The sequence below is a fragment of the Rhinolophus ferrumequinum genome, chromosome 14, assembly GCF_004115265.2.
Source record: "Rhinolophus ferrumequinum isolate MPI-CBG mRhiFer1 chromosome 14, mRhiFer1_v1.p, whole genome shotgun sequence".
In the NCBI taxonomy this organism is placed as follows: Eukaryota; Metazoa; Chordata; class Mammalia; order Chiroptera; family Rhinolophidae; genus Rhinolophus; species Rhinolophus ferrumequinum.
In genome coordinates this window covers 65,881,967-65,899,615 of record NC_046297.1, presented here as the reverse complement: position 1 = coordinate 65,899,615, position 17,649 = coordinate 65,881,967, and the positions used below count along the sequence as shown (strand labels likewise).

Below are 17,649 nucleotides of genomic sequence, written 5' to 3'. Positions count from 1 at the left end.
TTCATGAAGTCCGAAAAAGGTTATAAGGCTTCTGTTTTCAGTTATGTGAATCGTTATCCCACGTAGTTCATTTCTCTACTATCAGGTCAAGAAACAGAATCAAAATCAGTTAGAGCAAACTTGTTTCCTCCTAAATTCAAAGTCTGGCTCCCGTCCATCACGTGCATGAGCCTTTCTAGCCTTTTGGTGGTGGTGGGCAGCTCCTTTGAGAATGGGTTCATGGCCCCAGACAGATAGTGTCAAATGAGTAGAGTTCCCCTTCTCTATTTATGAGAAAGAGCCAAACTGACATGGTTTGGTGCCATGTGACTAGTTCAAGGCCAGTGAGGCATCCAGGGGGCAAAGTTTAGGGGCACTCACTCTCGGGTGCTGACCGTACACTTGTACAACCCTGAGAAGATTGCTTCCTGACCTGTAGGCTCCAGGCACCTGCCTTACCTCGTCTTAGTCCTGGCCCTGGCTTCTATTTTAAAGGAAGAACCTGACTTAAAACCGAGATGAGAAAATATTTCTTAATATCCTGAAGGAGGACTAGGAGTTGGCAAGTAAGATTGGAACCACGGCTTCTTTATTTGTTTCTGCTACTGAATCATGTGGTCTTTGAGGCCCGGCTCTGTCCTTTTGTGTCTCCCTGGGATAGATATGGCCACATCACAGGGGACACGCGCAGGAGAGGCTTGTTGAGTAAACGCCTGGCCCATTCTCTTAGCATGAACACTGCTACTTCGTTTTTGAGAGCTGAGGACTCCGAGCTCAGAGTAGTTACCCCATATCCCTTTGGTCATATAGCTAAGAAGGGATGCCAGACCACATCTGTCTCACTTCAAAGCTGCCCCTCAGTTTATCTCGACTAACTCTGCTGGTTCGGAAGCAATGTGTTAGAAGTAATGAAGAAGAAGGAACATGCACTTTGTAATCCAGATGGTAACAATGCTTGTGACCATGCTATTGCTGTATGAGCTGGGGGCAGCATGTTGTATTGACAACATGCTTCAGGGTCATCTAAAGACCGACCTCGGATTTTACATCCAATAAGGCCCCACTTTGCACAGACCCCTCAACCTGCTTTGGCCTCGAAATGAATTCCTCACAGCTCTAAAATTCTGTCACGATGAAATAATTTTTGAGGTTTCTCACAGCTCTAAAATGCGTATTCTCAGGAGTTATGATGAATATGAACGTGGGTATTTGTGTGCTTCCCTCATATTTGTCTCTAAGATCAGATAATGACACTTCTCATAGCAAACAAAGCTTGCTGTGGTCTGTGACCTCTGAGAAGGAAGAGAAATATGAGTAATGCAGCAAATGCTGAGAGAATTACTTATTAGATGGCGTTTAATATTTAATTTCCTCTAGTGGTTTAATTACCTTAGACACTACGAGTTGTAAAATTGTATGCCATTTTAGTCAGTTGACTGGTTTTGAAGGGAATAGTGACTGAGATATTTAACTGACAGATAATTGTTTCTTTTGAATATTTAATTAGTGACACTGTGGCGCTTGTCAGAATTGCCTGTCTGGCTTTTGCCAAATGTGCATGTCAGCTGGGCTCAACAAGCCATTTTCTGTCCGTATTACTTAGACATGATCGAGCTTACGTAGCCTACGTGTCCACAAATGGGAGGCTGGCTTTTGTGGTTTCCTCATGGTTGTCTGCAGACCCCAGGAAATAGATGCGTGGCCTTGAGGAACTCACTGCACCCTGATGTACGTTAGTCACTTCATCCATATCAACATGAGAATAAGACACCTGCTGTCCAGATTTCATCGTTTATAAATATGAAAGGAGTTAATGACTGTGAAAGAGTTTTGAGCCCACAAGCCCTGGTAACCAAGCACTGGGTGGCAGTAGTATTTCTGAAGCACAGATGGGTCTGATGTGGGCACACAGTAGCAGGCTGCCTTGCTCTGCCGTTGGGAGAGCAAGGAACTCTGCTGAACACAGGACAACAGGTTCACTGTGTGACTGGTGGGTAAACGAGGAGGGTCCCACCTTGTGGCGTAATAGCAGTCATTGCACCCTGGATGCAAAGGCTGCACCTCATGATGAGAGTATGTCCACTGACTTTCAAGGTACACATTCCTTCAGTGTTCCTTTCATGTGCAAAAATATCAGTCCTTAGGAATCACCCCTTTTGCCATGTATCTAGGACATCTTTATAAGGAAGAGAAACCATTTGACACTTTGATGCTGGTGTGTCTTGCTCCAGGTGGCCACGCGAAAGTCTTTCCATGGGTAAAACCCTTCTTCATTTTATGGACGATGGAAACAAGTTTTCATCTGACATCTTGCAAAAAAGACCTTGGGTCAAAGTAATTTGGATGTAAAAAGGATTGAAAAGATCATGTAAAAATCGTGTTAATCAACTTTAATTTTTCAGACCAATCTCACGCACACGCACAGAATTCACACTGTGAACCTATCCCAATGTTAGATAACCATTGAATGACAGCAAAACGAATCCTTTGTTCATAAAATTAGGAGGAAAACTCATAGTAGGGTAAATATTGAGTTCCCTCCAACAAATAGGATATACAAAAGAAGATTTCAGAAGAGCAGCAACTCCTTTTTCAAACTAGGTGAAGCACTAAAATATAAAACTAATAAAAGTGGCACTACAGCGTTGGAAGGCTGGCAGGAGACCCACCCCGCCCGACATTACCCTTCTTCCTCTTGCTGCGTTGCCGTTCTTTCGCTGCCCTGCCCTCCACGGCACTACCAGGCTTCCACTGAACGCCATCTGAGAACCACTCCTCTAGAAGTCCCAGGTCTTTGGGCTTTGAGAACTGAATTTAGATGCTCGTAAAGGGAGAAGCAGGTAGCAGACCATGGGGCAGTGCCTTGTTGGTGCCTGTTACATGGTTTACACACATCCTATCCACTCCTGATGGTTAGTTACCTGCCCACTAAAACTATAACCTGTATTTCACAGTGAAGAAATTGAGGACCAGAGATGAATTTGGCTGAAGTCATTTAGATTGTGTGGGGCCAAAGGAGGATTCGAACTCAAGTCTGTTTGGCTCCCAACATACACAGGTTCCTGCTGGCTCCCACCGGCACCATCCTGCACGTGGCAGGCTGCCATTTAAGTAAATGTATGTCCGCATTTAATAATGCACACTGCTTTCATTTATCAACTGTCTTCCATGTGCTAACCTTAAGGAACGCAAAGTCAAATTGGACATGTTTCCTGTCCTCAGCTCATTTATTACCAGAGCAAGAAGGTAGGAAAGAAAAGTTTATCCCTGATGCCTGGACTCGCCAGAGAGCTGCGGTGGGTTCCATACCTTGATGCTGTAAAGATCTGAGACACGAAAGTCTCTTTTACCTGGTTTTCTGTGCATGCTGTGCGTGCCCTAAGCAGAAATAGCATTTAGCGAAGAAACTGACACTTAGAGAAGTTTAAGGTTCTGACAACTTTACAGTTCCTCATTTTTCCTCAAAACCAGACTGGTAGGCACACGAGAAGGAACAGGAAAAGAATCATTACATTATTTATTGAAACATGCAGACCAAGCCTTATTTTTGCCCAAAGCTCCACTAGCAAACATAATTCTCTTTCTTTCCTGCTTATGTTCTTGAAAGGGATCCACGCCGAGTAGCCCACATCATTCTGAGTTATCCTAAATTGTTTCGTATGCTTTAAAATGTAAGCCTTTTGAGGACATGCCTTTTTACGTGGGGCACGTTGCTGCCCACAGGCTGTTTCAGAGACTCCTCGTTCACTACCAATATGCATTATCTTTTTTCCTTGCACATAGAACCAAAATTTTATCTTGGGAGGTAATATATATACGTGTGTGTGTGTGTGTGTGTGTGTGTGTGTGTGTGTGTATGTGGGGGCCGGGGGGGGTCTCTGTGTCTCCTGTGTAACTAGGGTTTGTAGCCAGGGGTAGGCAATTAGATATAAGTGGTACTGTTATTGGAGGGTTTTGGAAAAGTTTGAAATGATGCCTGATTCATCTGGGAGGTCTGCCTTTTTTCACCCACCCCCACCTCCTTTAGCCATCTTTCTGCCTGGTGAACAGATGGAGTGGCACCTCCACCAGCCATGTTAGACCGTGAGCAGACCCTGAGGATGGAAGCCACGCTGGGGTTGTCAGAAAGAAATGAGAATATTATGATACTGATAATACCCTGAGCTCACCGTACCAGTCCTAGACTGCTCGTCCCTAGATGTGTTTTTATGTGACATAAAATAGACTTCAAGTGTGTTTAATCCACTGTTATTTTAGTTCTCTGTTACCAACGTCCAAATGCACTTTCTAATCAATACTGGCTGCAAGATATATTCATGGTGTATTGCCGAATAAATTAACATTGATGATTCCTTGAGATAACATTGCATTCTCATAAACCAGTACTTAGTGATCCGATCATCTATGACAGACAGAGCCATTTTCATTTTGTGATTTTTTTTTTCCCCTCCTTACTTGAGATCTGGGGAACAGAAAGACCTAGATCAGATGTTGCGTCATCTGATACATAATTTATACCACTAGAATAAATGCCAGGCAATAATTATGGCTGGAGAAGATTTGTGAGACTATTTCCCAAAGGAAGTAACCGATACCTTCCTGTTTATAACTCTATGAAATTTCTCCAGGCCTCGTGAGATTACAAAGCCATTCCTGGAGGTGCTAAGTAGAAGCCAGATGCCGTCATCATGGATCTGGGGCAAACGGGAAGGGGTTGGACTAAGTGATTTTTAAGATCCCTTCTAATTTGAAGCTTGTGACTCTGACTCTTGACGTTGTAAATAATTGGTTAGATGTAGAACAATTGGACTCGAAGAGGGAGGGAAGTCCAAGAAACCTCCTACATCTCAGAAAGGAATGCTGGATACTGGCATCAAGCAGTTCCCCTAACGTGTCCTGTTCCTGGTCTTGATCTCCGTGAACCCAGTGATCTCTGTTTGATCCTTGCAGTTGCCCAAACCAGAAAGCCCACGGCCATCCCTGTCACTTCTCCCTCTCTGTCCCCATGGCCAATGTATTTATTGCAAGTTCCTGACAAGGTTACCTCCTGAATATTCCCAAGACTATCCACTTTTGTCTCTCCCCCTTCCACTTCAGTGCAGGAGACACTGTTCTGCGTCTGAATCACAGTAACCCCCTGCATCCACTTTTGACCTTGGAAAGGTCCAGTCCAGAGTCACCAGGACGGTGTCGTACCTGTGATTGAGTCTCAGAACCCTTCAGGAAATGTCAGTAGCTATCATTGCTCTTCAGACAAAGGCAGAGCCCACTGCTGGAACCCACCTTTGAGATCTGATCTCTGTTCTCTCTACGATAGTGCCATTCTTCATCTCCACCTCATTCCCGAAGTCGCAATGACCTTCATTCAGTTCCTCAGAAGACTGACGTGCCTTTTTCTGCCGCTCAGCTGTCTGAGTTTCCACTCCCTTGCCTGAGACGCTCGTCCCTCGTTCTCAGCTCAAGGAATCTTTCTTAGGGAGTGTCCTCTGCCCTCTCTTTAGTCACTACTTAATCACATTTCTAAATCGTCCCTACTTTTCTTAGAAAACATATCACACTGTGTTGTGTGTGTGTGTGTGTGTGTGTGTGTGCGCGCGCTCTGAGAGTATTATTAGCTCCATGTCTGTCTTTCCTACCTGACAATAAAAGCAATGAAAATAGAGAATGGGTCTGATTTCTTTGCTCAGGGGATATTCTCAGCATCCCTTGTTTGATAAATATTTATTATTTATGCTGGAGAGAGGGAAGGAAAGGAGAGAGGAGTAGTGGAGGAAGGGAGGCAGTTACCCAGGGCTGGTGTTCAAGGCCAGTTGGTGGTTCTGGCTTCTTTGGAGGATGTCTGGCCATAGAATTTTAATGTCTACAAAGGTGAGATAAACTTGGGACCAGGGTTCAGGTTACTGCTTCTGCCAGGCTTCTGGCCTGTTTCTCTCTGGCTCACCTCCTGGATAAGGCTAAAAACTGCAGATAAACTATTTTCTGCACCAGCAGATGAACATAAATGGCACCAAGAGAAGACGACCTGATGAATCTGCCAACTTGCAGCTCCAACGAGCCTGCACATAAGCATTGTGCCAAGGTGGTGCTCTTCTTGGAATTGTCTGCATTCTGGTCAGAATCCTCATGGCTTCCACAGCCTTTAAATAGATGGTGTCAGTAGAGAGGCAGACACTGGTTTTATTAAACATAATTACTCTTATTGCTTATAATGGATCTCGATAGGGCTGAGTTATCAAATAAGCATATCAGATCTGTTGACCTCGAAGAGAGGAGATTGACACTGATATTGGATTGGACGGACAGATGGATGGATGGACTGATGGATGGGCAGACAGACAGACAGATAGGTAAACAGATAGATATAATGAGGAGGATTTTTCAGTTCTACTGTCATTCATTTGTCCACCCAATTTTGGGAATGGGTCTGGGACGAGTAATGAACAACATAAGAAAGTAGGATATTGATTAACATGCTTCAGCTATACATTTCCTATCAAATTTGTATCCTAACTCTGCTTGAATACCCCCAAATGACAGGGAGCTCACTCCATCCAAAGTAGCTCTTTGCCGTTTATGTGACAACTCTACTTGCAGAAAAGCATGTTTGTGGTTGACATGGTAGAGCATCTGTGATGTTTGTGTGTTACTAAAGACACCTCCGGTCATCACTTTCCTTAATGTCAACATTACCGTCATTTTCAGCACCACCATCATCTCCTGTCTCCTCCCTTTTCATCGTTCCCACAAGAGTCCTTGACATTTATGTCCCGGGGGTGCCAAAAAAAATATACCCATTTTAAAAGACGTTATCTATGTATTACTTTTCGAATTTGAATTGACTTAACGGTCGCAGTATGTACTATGACGTTCGCTGAAAAGATGGCACGAATAAAATGAATGCTAGCTAGCATCATTCATTGTATTGCAATTTTAACACAGTGTTTTCCTTTCTTAAAACGTATATACCTTTTTGGGGCACCCTCTGTAGTTTTTAGAGCCACAAGGAAGTTGTCATTAATTCTAACTGGAGACACTGAGGAAGTCTTCACCGTGGAGGTGGCAGGCAAACTGGGCATTCAAGGGTAAGATTCAGGGACCATGCCATAGCATGAGCATAAGGTTAGGCCTCCACTGCTAGAAGATGAGATGCCCACATGCATGCCCTCCACCGCATTTTAACCTCTAGGAAATGTGCACTCCTCTACTCCCTCTCCAAGAGAAGAAGGTGCTTTGGGAAAATGAGTGAGAACAGATGTGCTTGGGTTTGGATCCTGGTAGGGCCACTCATTAGCTTATGACCAGGCAAGTTACTGACCACTGTAAGCCTCAGTTCCCTCATCTGTGAAATGGGGAGAGTTACAGTATGTATCTTCTAAGGGAGGTGTAAACACTAGCAGAGGAGATGCAGGCAGACTCTTGGAACAGTGCCCAGCCCATGACAGAGACCTCGATTCTCTCATTTACTGCCACATCTCCAGCTGCTAGGACAGTGCCTAGCACATAATTGGTGCTCTGTAAGGAATTATTGAATGAACGAACAGAGCTGTTGGGGAGAGTAGCGTGGCCAAAATGAAAAAGTTAGCCGTAGTCGCTGGCCAAAGCACTAGCAAATAGCTTGATTAATGAAAATGTGTGCCTTTGATATTTTTAACTGATATTTCCAAATCATTTGATGGAAAGCTGAAAGACTATGTTTAATACAAACATTGTGTCTCCAAGATGATATATTTTACCACAAGAGAAAAAAGAATGACTTCTCTTTCTTGGAGTGTTCTCTTTGACCTTTAAAAATAGTAATAGCTAAAAGAGGCAGTATTGGAACACCACTGAGTCACTATTTTGATTAAATGTTGAAGGAGAACATGTATTTCAAAGCCCACTTCTTTCCCTTGAACCAACACTCACCCCAAATGATCTACTCAGAGCACTCACACCAAAAAATACTTGGCATTTGTAATACAATTTATATTTCTGCATTTTCTCCTATTTAACGTACCAGATAGTATAATAACTTGAATACAGAGGGCATGTTACTAGCCCTTTGCTTATCACAGGAGGAAGCACAGGCCTGAAAGTTTTTCTTACCATCCACACACTGGTTGGGCCAGTTCATTTCCTAGTGGGATTCTTTTTTTCCCCTTCTTACATGGAGTCAGGAGGAACCCTACATTTTATGTCCCACCAGTTCTAGCAGACAGGCCAAGGGCTTTTCGGGGGATAACTCCTGAGCTGAATATATCAGCTAGTCAGCCCCTTTTGTGCCCCCAACCTAGCATGACCCCCCTTTTCATGTGGGGTCCTGTCGGTGTCCCTCAAGTGGTCCACAAGCTCCACCGCTGGGCCCCACCTTCTGTCTTGACTCCTATGACTCTCTCCCAGAATTCCTTCAAATATACCCTCCTGGCTTTACCGCTGGCCGCTCCCTCCACATGGCATGTCTTTCACGTAGAGATCCCATGATTCACGCTGCTCCTCCAAGTTTCGGTTGCAAAGCCACCTTTGCAGAGCATCTGCCCTGACATTCTTAGTTAAATTTGTAACCTCCCTCCCACGTGACATCACTGCCCATCCCACATTCCTCTCCCCTTTACGTTGCTCTGTTTTTCAATAATCACCTTTACCTTCCACCACTCCAAGTAATGTACTTAGCCATACTGCCAGCAAGGTAGGCACACAGATAGAAAACATGTGTCATTTTTCAAAAATGTATCCCTGGAGTGGAGGACAGAGCCTGGCACGTAGTAGGCACTCAGGCAATATTGGCTGAGAGATGAATGAAGGAAGGGATTTCCATCAATCTCTGGGCCTGTTTGTTCGTTTTTCATTCTCAGACAAACGGTGGCTTCTCATCTAGGTGCTGGGATTAAAAGCAGACTCTTCGGAAAGGAGGTAGGGCATCTGGAATGAGCAAATGAGTATCTGCCTTTCCGGCCCAGTCCCCACTAACTGGCCATGGGCTTAGATACATTTTTGCGTCTCTCCCACCTCACATTTCTCACCTGAAAAGTGGGTGTCATTACCCCCATACGGATACATTCCTGTAAGGAATAAAATATTTTTATAAAGCGTCAGGCATGTAAGAGAAAGTTAATAAGCTCAACTCTTATGTTTGTAATGGTAACAGCTGGATTAAGCTATATGTTATAAATTGCTTAAGGATCGAATAGCTGGAATTATAGAGAAGACGGTCAGCATATCTGAAGTGAATTTTCAAAGTCCCTGTAAAGTTGCTTAGCTCATATCTCGTTGATCGTCCTTCGTGTTTACTTTATCAGGGCAATTGTTACGAATTTTTGTTGCTGATGGGATATATATTCCACATTATTCCTTTGGCGACCTGCCTGGTTTGCTCACCTTTGTGGGGTCTCTGCTCAAATATAATCAATCGTATGAGGGAGGAGTTACCTTCTCCTCTCATTACTTTCTCCTCTGAATCAGCTTTCTTTTTCTCCATAACACTTTTCACCAATGTACAGAAAATGCTATAATTTTTCACTTATTTGTTTGTTGTCTATGTCCCCTAGCGTAACGGAGGGGTTTAGTCGGTTTTGTTGACTGACATGTCCCCAGAGCCTACAGCTGTGCGCTTAGTGATTTGAAATGACACCTCTTCATTAAGCAATTGCCCAGGAATGTAGTTGGAAGACTTACCCGACCCGCCTGTGCCTCGCCCAGCAGTACGTGCCGTGGGTAGGTTCCCATCCGTCATGGTGTGTCCGGGACCCTCCACATTCGTACCTGTCTCCTTTCACTCTCAAAAGTGCCCCAGTTTGCAGAATACATGACATTGGAGTCCAAAAGAATTAAGTATGACATATAATCCCTCATTGAAGGAACACACAGTCTAGATGAGAAAAGGAAAGAAGTTACTATTGAAAGTAGCAGCTAACCTGTACTGAAGGCTCGTGATATGCCACGGTCTCAGCGTTGGGTCTCTCCATCCCAACGACCTACGACGCACGCAGAGTTAGTGTCCCCATTTCACATATGAGGAGCCTGAGGTTTAGAGCAGTTAAATAAATGCCTCATCTTCCCACCACTAGTAAACGGAGAGCCTTTGCACCACTAGGCGAGAGCAGCAGGCACCGTCGTGGGGCTTTTCTATCTGGGACCCTCTTTTCTCCCGTCACAATCCCAGAAGGTTAACTGTCCCACGTTTTAGAAATTGGTGAAATAGGCTCAGCGGGGTCCAGCAATGGAGTTAGGGTTGAAACCTAGACTAAGCATATTTAGGAAAAAACATTGCGAACAGCATGGTGTTGGGCGTGAGTCACCACGGGCTGCACACATTTTATGTTCCTGGCTTCCGTGATATTTTTTCTATCAGATGTGTCACAACGTGCCTAACTCAGCATTGTAGACCAACACACTCTCTCATAGTCACTGTGTACTTAACGTTTCGGGGAAACATTTGATTTGATTCAAACATTAAATGAGTACACTTGAAAACCCAAGGGTTCATTAAACCCTTGTTAACAGATTCGCTAATGTTGATTCCCTACCGCACATGCTGACCCGTGTCTGTCCGCAGACAGACAGTCATTTTTAAACTGCTCTATTCTCTATCCCCATCAGAGAAAGGAATGCTAGCAGATTGTTTTATGCCCCCACATTGTAAAATAGTACAGTTGAGAAACTTTACAGTTATTCCATGTAAATTCACCTTCTCTATGAATTGGACCTGGGAGCTCTTTTTTTCCATCTTAGGCCACCGTGATAGTCCTTTGTAACAGCAAACGCTCTTTTTTTTTTTTTTTTTTTTTTTGGTGAAGCTGAAGGTAATATGGGTTTCCTTAGAGGAGTCAGGATCGAGACTGAGGTGACCTGGGAAAATGCTCCAATTTTGGGTGCCTACTGTACTCAGTCAAAACTGAACAGCAGACGCATTTTTAAGAGAAAACAAGCTCTGGAGAAGGTGCTGTTTTTAGCTCAGTAACTAGTGATGAATCAAAGTGTTTCTTCAAAGCCAACTACCCAATAAAAATTGCCATAGTAACCATCACATCACAGGACACTGACTTCATGCTCACACCAAAAACTTCCTTGGGAACTGCTGCCACCACCTCCATGACACTGCCATCTGCTGTGTAGGGGAAAGGAGGAGCAGATGGTGGGGGAGGCTGGCGAGGGAAAGGTAATTCTGACTTGTGTAAAATCCCCGGGAGGAGTGAGTCTCGGGGCCGAGGTATATAGGTAGGAAATCTATAGTGGTTTTTACCGGGATCTAGAAGTGGATCAACCCAAGAGCATCATAGTCAAACCAGATTAGAGTTCAGACAAGGAGGCTTCTCCTGCCATACACTGGAGGGTCACCCTCCCTGGAAGAATTGTTGCTTGCCTCTTTTCTCGTCCAACTCCTCATGCTCCAGGTCTCATTTAAGTATTTCATCCCCAGAGGGTCTTTCCTTGAACTCCTTGATCTACGTTAAGGTCCCCACTGAATGCCCCACAGGGAAGAGACTTGAGTTGTCTTTTTTTTCTAAAACAGTGACCACACCATATTTGGGGCTCAGTAAGTATTTGTGAAGTGAATGAAGAAAGGAGGAAACTACCTAGGAGACAGTCATTACCATCATCCATCTAAGGGTCTGGATGGTACAAACTAATTAAATTTATTAATTAAATCACTCATTCAACAAATTCAGTCAACAAATATTGGAGGCTGACTACGTGAGTAAGGGTAATGAAGGCTTTTTGGTCGTTACAGGTTCGATCGTTTGAGAAGCAGACTGTGAGAGGGAGATTCGTGTATAGGAAGTTCATTAGGGGGTGCTGTTGGGAGCAGCACCAGTGGAAGGGAAGAGACACAAGTAGAAATAGACAAATGGACGGGTTGAGCTGTGATGCAATTTCAACAGAGACATGTCAATCCCAGGGAGGTTTTGTAGCTGGGGTGATCTTTCTGAGATATCTGAGTTACAGTTACTAGGACTTATGCCTCCGTGTCTATCAGCCTGGGGGCATGATCTTGGGTTAGAAGGCCCAAGGTCTTTAGCTTCTCAAAGGAGGTTGACAGCTGAGAACGGTCTGCCACCATCAATCCTAGGAGACCATTCTCCGTACTTTATTCATGAAGGGACATCTAGTAGCTCAACTCGGGGTCCACCACAGTCCACTCTGGTGCCACTAGGATCTACTTCTTCACACACACAAGTTCTAAGAGCAGTCCTTCTGCGATCCTGGTAGGCCTCTCTTCTTTGGGGACACTTAGCAGAAGACAGTTAATGGGATAAATTACAGTCTTCACTGCTGCAGCTGGCTCTTGGGACCCCAACTGCTGTACCTGGTCTCCCTCTTCTCTTTGTTCTAGATTCCCCCCACCGTCAGCCAGCACCTCTGCTGGTCTTGGTAGTTTACCTGGTGGCATTATCCAGATTCTAACCTGTCAGGGCTCTGAAGCTCTGGTTATTACCATGCCTTTCTCAGGCCAGGGAATGACCCTTACCTGGGTGGTGACTCTTCTCATCTACAAGTCACTTGGCACGATGAGCCCAACATGCTCTATTCAACAGGGCTCTTGCTGTGTCACCTGTTAGAAGTATTCAGCCCATGGAAAGCTGGAACTCTGAAGCTACAGAGCCCAGGGTCTCAGGCTCTGTAATCACAGGCACCCCAAGTGGGTCATTAGGAGTAATGGTAAATGGGGCCATTGCATCTCTCACCCCTGGTTTCCCAGACTCATGCATTCTCCCTACCGGGATACAGCCCTGTAGGGCGGTCTTTGGTTTAGAGTCTCCACTGCATGTTAGAGGGGGACACCCCATCCTTGGAGAGCAGTGACTGCAGGACGACACCAGGTGCTCCGTCATTCTGCCATGTCATCAGCTTCTGGGAGTAGGGCTTTGAGTGATGCAACCACTGGGTCCTGCCTGTAGTTTTATGCCCATCCTTACATCCTCTCTGCCACAAAGGACATCCCTCGGTCAGACACAACTCTCGTGGAGGTACCTGTGGTATTCTCCCTAAGCCAGACTGTCCTACACACATCTGTCTCCAAAACTAGAACAAAAATACCACAGGCTCAGACTGTCACCTCCATTTAAAAAAATTTTAAAGCTAATCCTGGGAGCAGAAGCCCTCTTAAAGGTAGTTAACCCCGGTTCCCAGCTCTCCCAGACCCTCTGTGTCAGGACCTGAGAATATGGCGAAGGTGGCAATTTCATCAGTGACCTGCCAGTGACCCGACCAGGAGGGCCCCTCACCAGGGGAGCGATTCACTGGAGTCTCACAGGCCCCAGCAGACCCTGGCCTCCCAGCCTTCGCCATAATGCACTTTAGATTCAATGCCTGACAGGCCCAAGATAAAGAGGGAAGACAATTGAATCAACGTGCACTTTGGTCTTCAAAACTTATCTAATTTGCCTGCCTGCGAATATGAATAGACTTCATATCCAATGCAGTGTTGCGAAGTGCCCCTGTGTCTGCACAAGGGCCCTTCCCAGAAAGGACGCTTGATTCTTTTCTGACCAGGAGCAACGTATGAGACATTGATACATTTTACCATTCAACAAACATGCATCATGCACCTACCATTGCTAACTGCCCTGCCAGGGATGTGTGCATCAACATTGTACCTTTTCCAACTTGTACTTCTTTTGTTCACGTCATCATAGGACACGTTGCTACTTGGGTGAAAACCACACTATCTTGGAATCACAGCTTACACTGGGGTTAGATTCTAAAGCTAACAACCGAGTCAAAAATTGTACCTAAAAAAAAACCCTTAAATGCTCCTCCCCAAAAAAAGTCGGTTAATGGCTGTATCATATCTCAGTACTCCAACACAGCCAAGTTTTCCCCAGTGTGGCTGAGCTTGTGTTTAGGGACCATGATGTGTGAAAAAGATGTGACTTTAATCTTAGTGGCACACCCAGGCCAGTGGGGTGGGCACGCCGCTGGAGGCCACAATCCTGAAACAGACTGATCTTCTCATTCAAGATCAGGAGCGCTCATGGCGGGGGCGGGGGTGGGGGGGGCATTGCTCAAACAGCTTCCAGTGCTAAATCTCCCCTCCCCTCCTTTCCCCTTCCACCCAACCCCCTCCTTCTTCTACTCCTCTTCCTCTCTCTGTCTCTCTTCCTCTGTCTCTGTCTCTCTCTTTCTCTCCCTTTCTCACCCCCACTTGTAATTAATTAAAATACACGTTAACTAAGTGTAAGTACCATGTTTCCCCAAAAATAAGACCTAGCCAGACCATCAGCTCTAATGCGCCTTTTGGAGCAAAAATTAATATAAGACCCGTTCTTATTTTAGTATAATATAAGACCAGGTCTTATATAATATGGTATGATATGATATGATATGATACCCATTCTTATTTTACTATAAGACCGGGTCTTATATAATATAAGATCCGGTCTTATATTAATTTTTGCTCCAAAAGGCGCATTAGAGTTGATGGTCCGACTAGGTCTTATTTTCGGGAAAGCAAGGTATGAGAAAACTCTTCGTGGTTTTCCTGGGACTGTCCAAGTTTTAAAATAAAGTTCTGTGTCCCAAGCAAACCAGGACAGTTGGCCACCGTCATGCCACTTACCAGTGCAGTGATCTTGGGTAATTACTTAACTTCTGGGAGTCTCACTTTTCTTTTCTGTGAAATGGACCTAAAAAGACCAAGCAGAGTTGCTACTGGATTGTCCACACACTAGCACTTGCCGAGGCCAAAGCACAGTGTCTGGTTCACCATCGCTGGGTGTAAACGGAAGTTCTCCTCGGGCCCCCTTGCAAGGAGTTCGGCAGGAGATTCTAGGCAGGAGAGGACCTCAAGCTGGAAAATGCTCTTGGAACAATTAAGCCCTTGTGTTGTCTATCGCTCTGAATGCAGTAGAATAAACAGAAATATTTTATTATCTCAAACTACTTTGCATTAACATAGTTTATCTTTAAAATCTGTGCGACTGCCTGTTATAGTTCCTCATATTTTAAAACAATTAACTTCATCATTTTTTACCTTGTCTATTTTTAAAGGGTTGAATCACTTCTTTTGTTTTCCCTCACTTCCCATCCTTCCTATTTTTAGACTTTAATATTTTTGTTTCCACCTTAATGTCAGAGAGTTTCTAATCCATTTTATAAAAATCTTACGTCCCTGTTCTCTTATTCTTTTAATTCTATTTTTCCACATTCTCTCTGCTTGTTATCTTCCGAAGAGTCTGCATTTTCCTCTCATTTCTTTGTCATTTCTCAGGATGTCATTCATTGAACTCATTGAACTTTTTTCTGCAGGCTTTTCATCCTTTGGTTTGACTTGTTGTATGCCAGCTGAGTTCAGCATGCCTGCACCCTTTTTGAACTTTTTCTTAGATTTTTCACTTATGTTTAGTGCTTTATTGCTCTGTCATTTTTTTTAAAAAAAACTCCATTACATACTATTTATAATTTATTTTTCTAATTCAGTATGTACTATTTATAAAGGGCAGTCAGGAAGCGCAGTCACAGGACAGAACCGACAGCTGTGGGGGGAGCCCACGGCTCTGGCAGAGGATGTCGGAGGTACTTTCTATCCCTCCAGTTGGTTTGACTGTCCTATGGGTTCTCTTAACCACCCTCATCCCATTCTTGGCTGAATCCTTAAAGAGCAAGTTTAACCCGAGCGATAACTATTCCTTGTGCCACAACACAAGAGGTCTTCCTGAGACACACAACTGACCATGTTGCTTACCTGCTCAGACACTCAGTGAGTCCTTATTGTGACAGAAGAGACAAGAAAAGCAATAATCATACATATTGAGCAATGATTATGTTGCAGGCCTTCTGCGAATTGCTTTCATCCATTATCCAACAACATTTTTGGAAAATATTCCTCTGTTACAGGCGAGGAAATCTGAGGGACAGGAAATCAGCTGGGCCAAGTTCACATGACAAGTAAATGGCCCTGTTGGGAGGCCAGAGCCTTAACCTCTGGGCTAGGCTGCCGAGTTCTACATGGCACGGCAAACCAAACTATTTGCTTAGGACCCACCTCCTGAGTAAGGGGAATGGCTTGCCTCGGTCACCTGGAGAGTCAACAGCAGAGATGGGATTTCAGGACCATTCTGTCGGATTCCAGAGTTGGCTCTTTACCCCTCCTCCACTGTCTTCCCTGCATAGTAAATAATGGACAGAAACAGTCTTTGTAAAGTAGCATAAATACAGAATATTTTACTACTTTATAGTCCTCTGGGATATTTCTTAACCTGGAGGAAGAACATCTGTAATGCATGATTTATTCAGAAATAAAAAATATGTATTACACCATAGATGAGAATTTAGAGAAAAAGATGGCCTTATATTTAAATATATATCCAACATTTGTCAGGTATCTGTTATCTGCTAGGCACATTCATATGTATACATACACATATATAACTATATAGATACACACACAGATCCATACAGATACATTAGTTCTATAAGGCAAAGGTTTATTCCCATTTTTCAGATGAGAAAGTTGAGGCTCAAAAAAGGCAGAAAGTGACTTGCCTAAGGTCAGATGCCTAGTAACCCAGGTCTCTGCTTACAGAAGGTCCATCACCTGGCAGGTACAGAGGTTTTTGGTGGGTGGCTGCCCCACTCACTTTGTCAGGGCCCCCGCAACGCCTGAGCGTCCCCTGGGAGTTGTGGAGAGTATCACAACCTGCGTATATTATTTTCCTCCTTCTCCGCAGTATCCATGCTCCCCACCTTCTCCAGCCTCTCCCTCTGCCTAATGTGCAGCCACAAATGCTCAAGTGTGGACCCCGTGAGGACAGGCCTGAGTCCCAAAGCAGAGAGGCCTACACACGGCACAGTGCTCCCATGGCAAGAATGACTTGTGGAAACACACCACAGCTTGCCAAGAGCACAGGTATTGGGATTGACTCCAGTCAGGAGATTTTGGTGCCTAGGAGTTGGGTAATGGCGATGCAGGTGGAAAGAAAGAGACAAATGTGATAGCTGTTCTTGAGTTAGGAATGTCAGGACTTAGATGCTACCCAACAGGGCCTGACAACCAAGGTCAAATGCAATAGCGCCATCAACTAACACCTCTCCTGGTTCTCATTAGTCTCTTCCCCTTCTTCTCACTGGATTCCCGGCCCTTTAAAAAGCCAGGGAAGGGGAGAGGTGAGGTGGAGTGAGGAAGAACGAAGTCCCCCGCAACCCCCGTCTTGCTTCATGTTTCCAATCCAGGTTCACATACACACTTGGGGAGGAAGCAGTAAATTGGATGGTGTGCTCAAGGGAGACCTCTCTGCGGGGAGGACGGATGACCCAAGACCTGAATGAAGGACATGGTTCTAGTACCCTGCCACTAAACATTTGGATTGTTACTACTACCTTAGGATGTACCTTGGAAGTTTTTATTTTTTTCTCCTTGCCTCCAAACAGCTCTTCTTTGAACCACCTGACCAGGCTATGTTTGCAAATCTGTTTTAGGTGGTGGCCCAGGCGGTGTTATTCATGTGTATGAACACGGCTGGAATCTTCATCAGCTACCTGTCAGACCGGGCCCAGCGCCAAGCCTTCCTGGAGACGAGGAGGTGTGTGGAGGCCAGGCTGCGCCTGGAGACAGAAAACCAAAGACAGGTACCGATCGGAAAGGCCGTGTGCCCAGGTTATCTCCTAGGCAGTCTCTGAATAACATGGAGCTTTTTTCCCTCCCCAAACACGTCCTGACGTGCAAGTGATCTCTCAAAGTTTACGTCATGGGAT

The 17,649-nt window shown here is 44.7% G+C and overlaps 1 protein-coding gene across 3 annotated transcripts in view; it reads left to right on the top strand.

The window, feature by feature from the left end:
* The window catches only part of ADCY8 (adenylate cyclase 8), a 176,507-nt gene that overhangs the window by 13,840 nt on the left and 145,018 nt on the right, over positions 1-17,649 (top strand). For all 3 annotated transcript variants that reach the window (XM_033126471.1, XM_033126474.1, XM_033126473.1), the window contains exon 2: positions 17,374-17,523. In XM_033126471.1, coding sequence (XP_032982362.1) covers positions 17,374-17,523 — 150 coding nt within the window. The remainder of the gene's footprint in view (positions 1-17,373; positions 17,524-17,649) is intronic.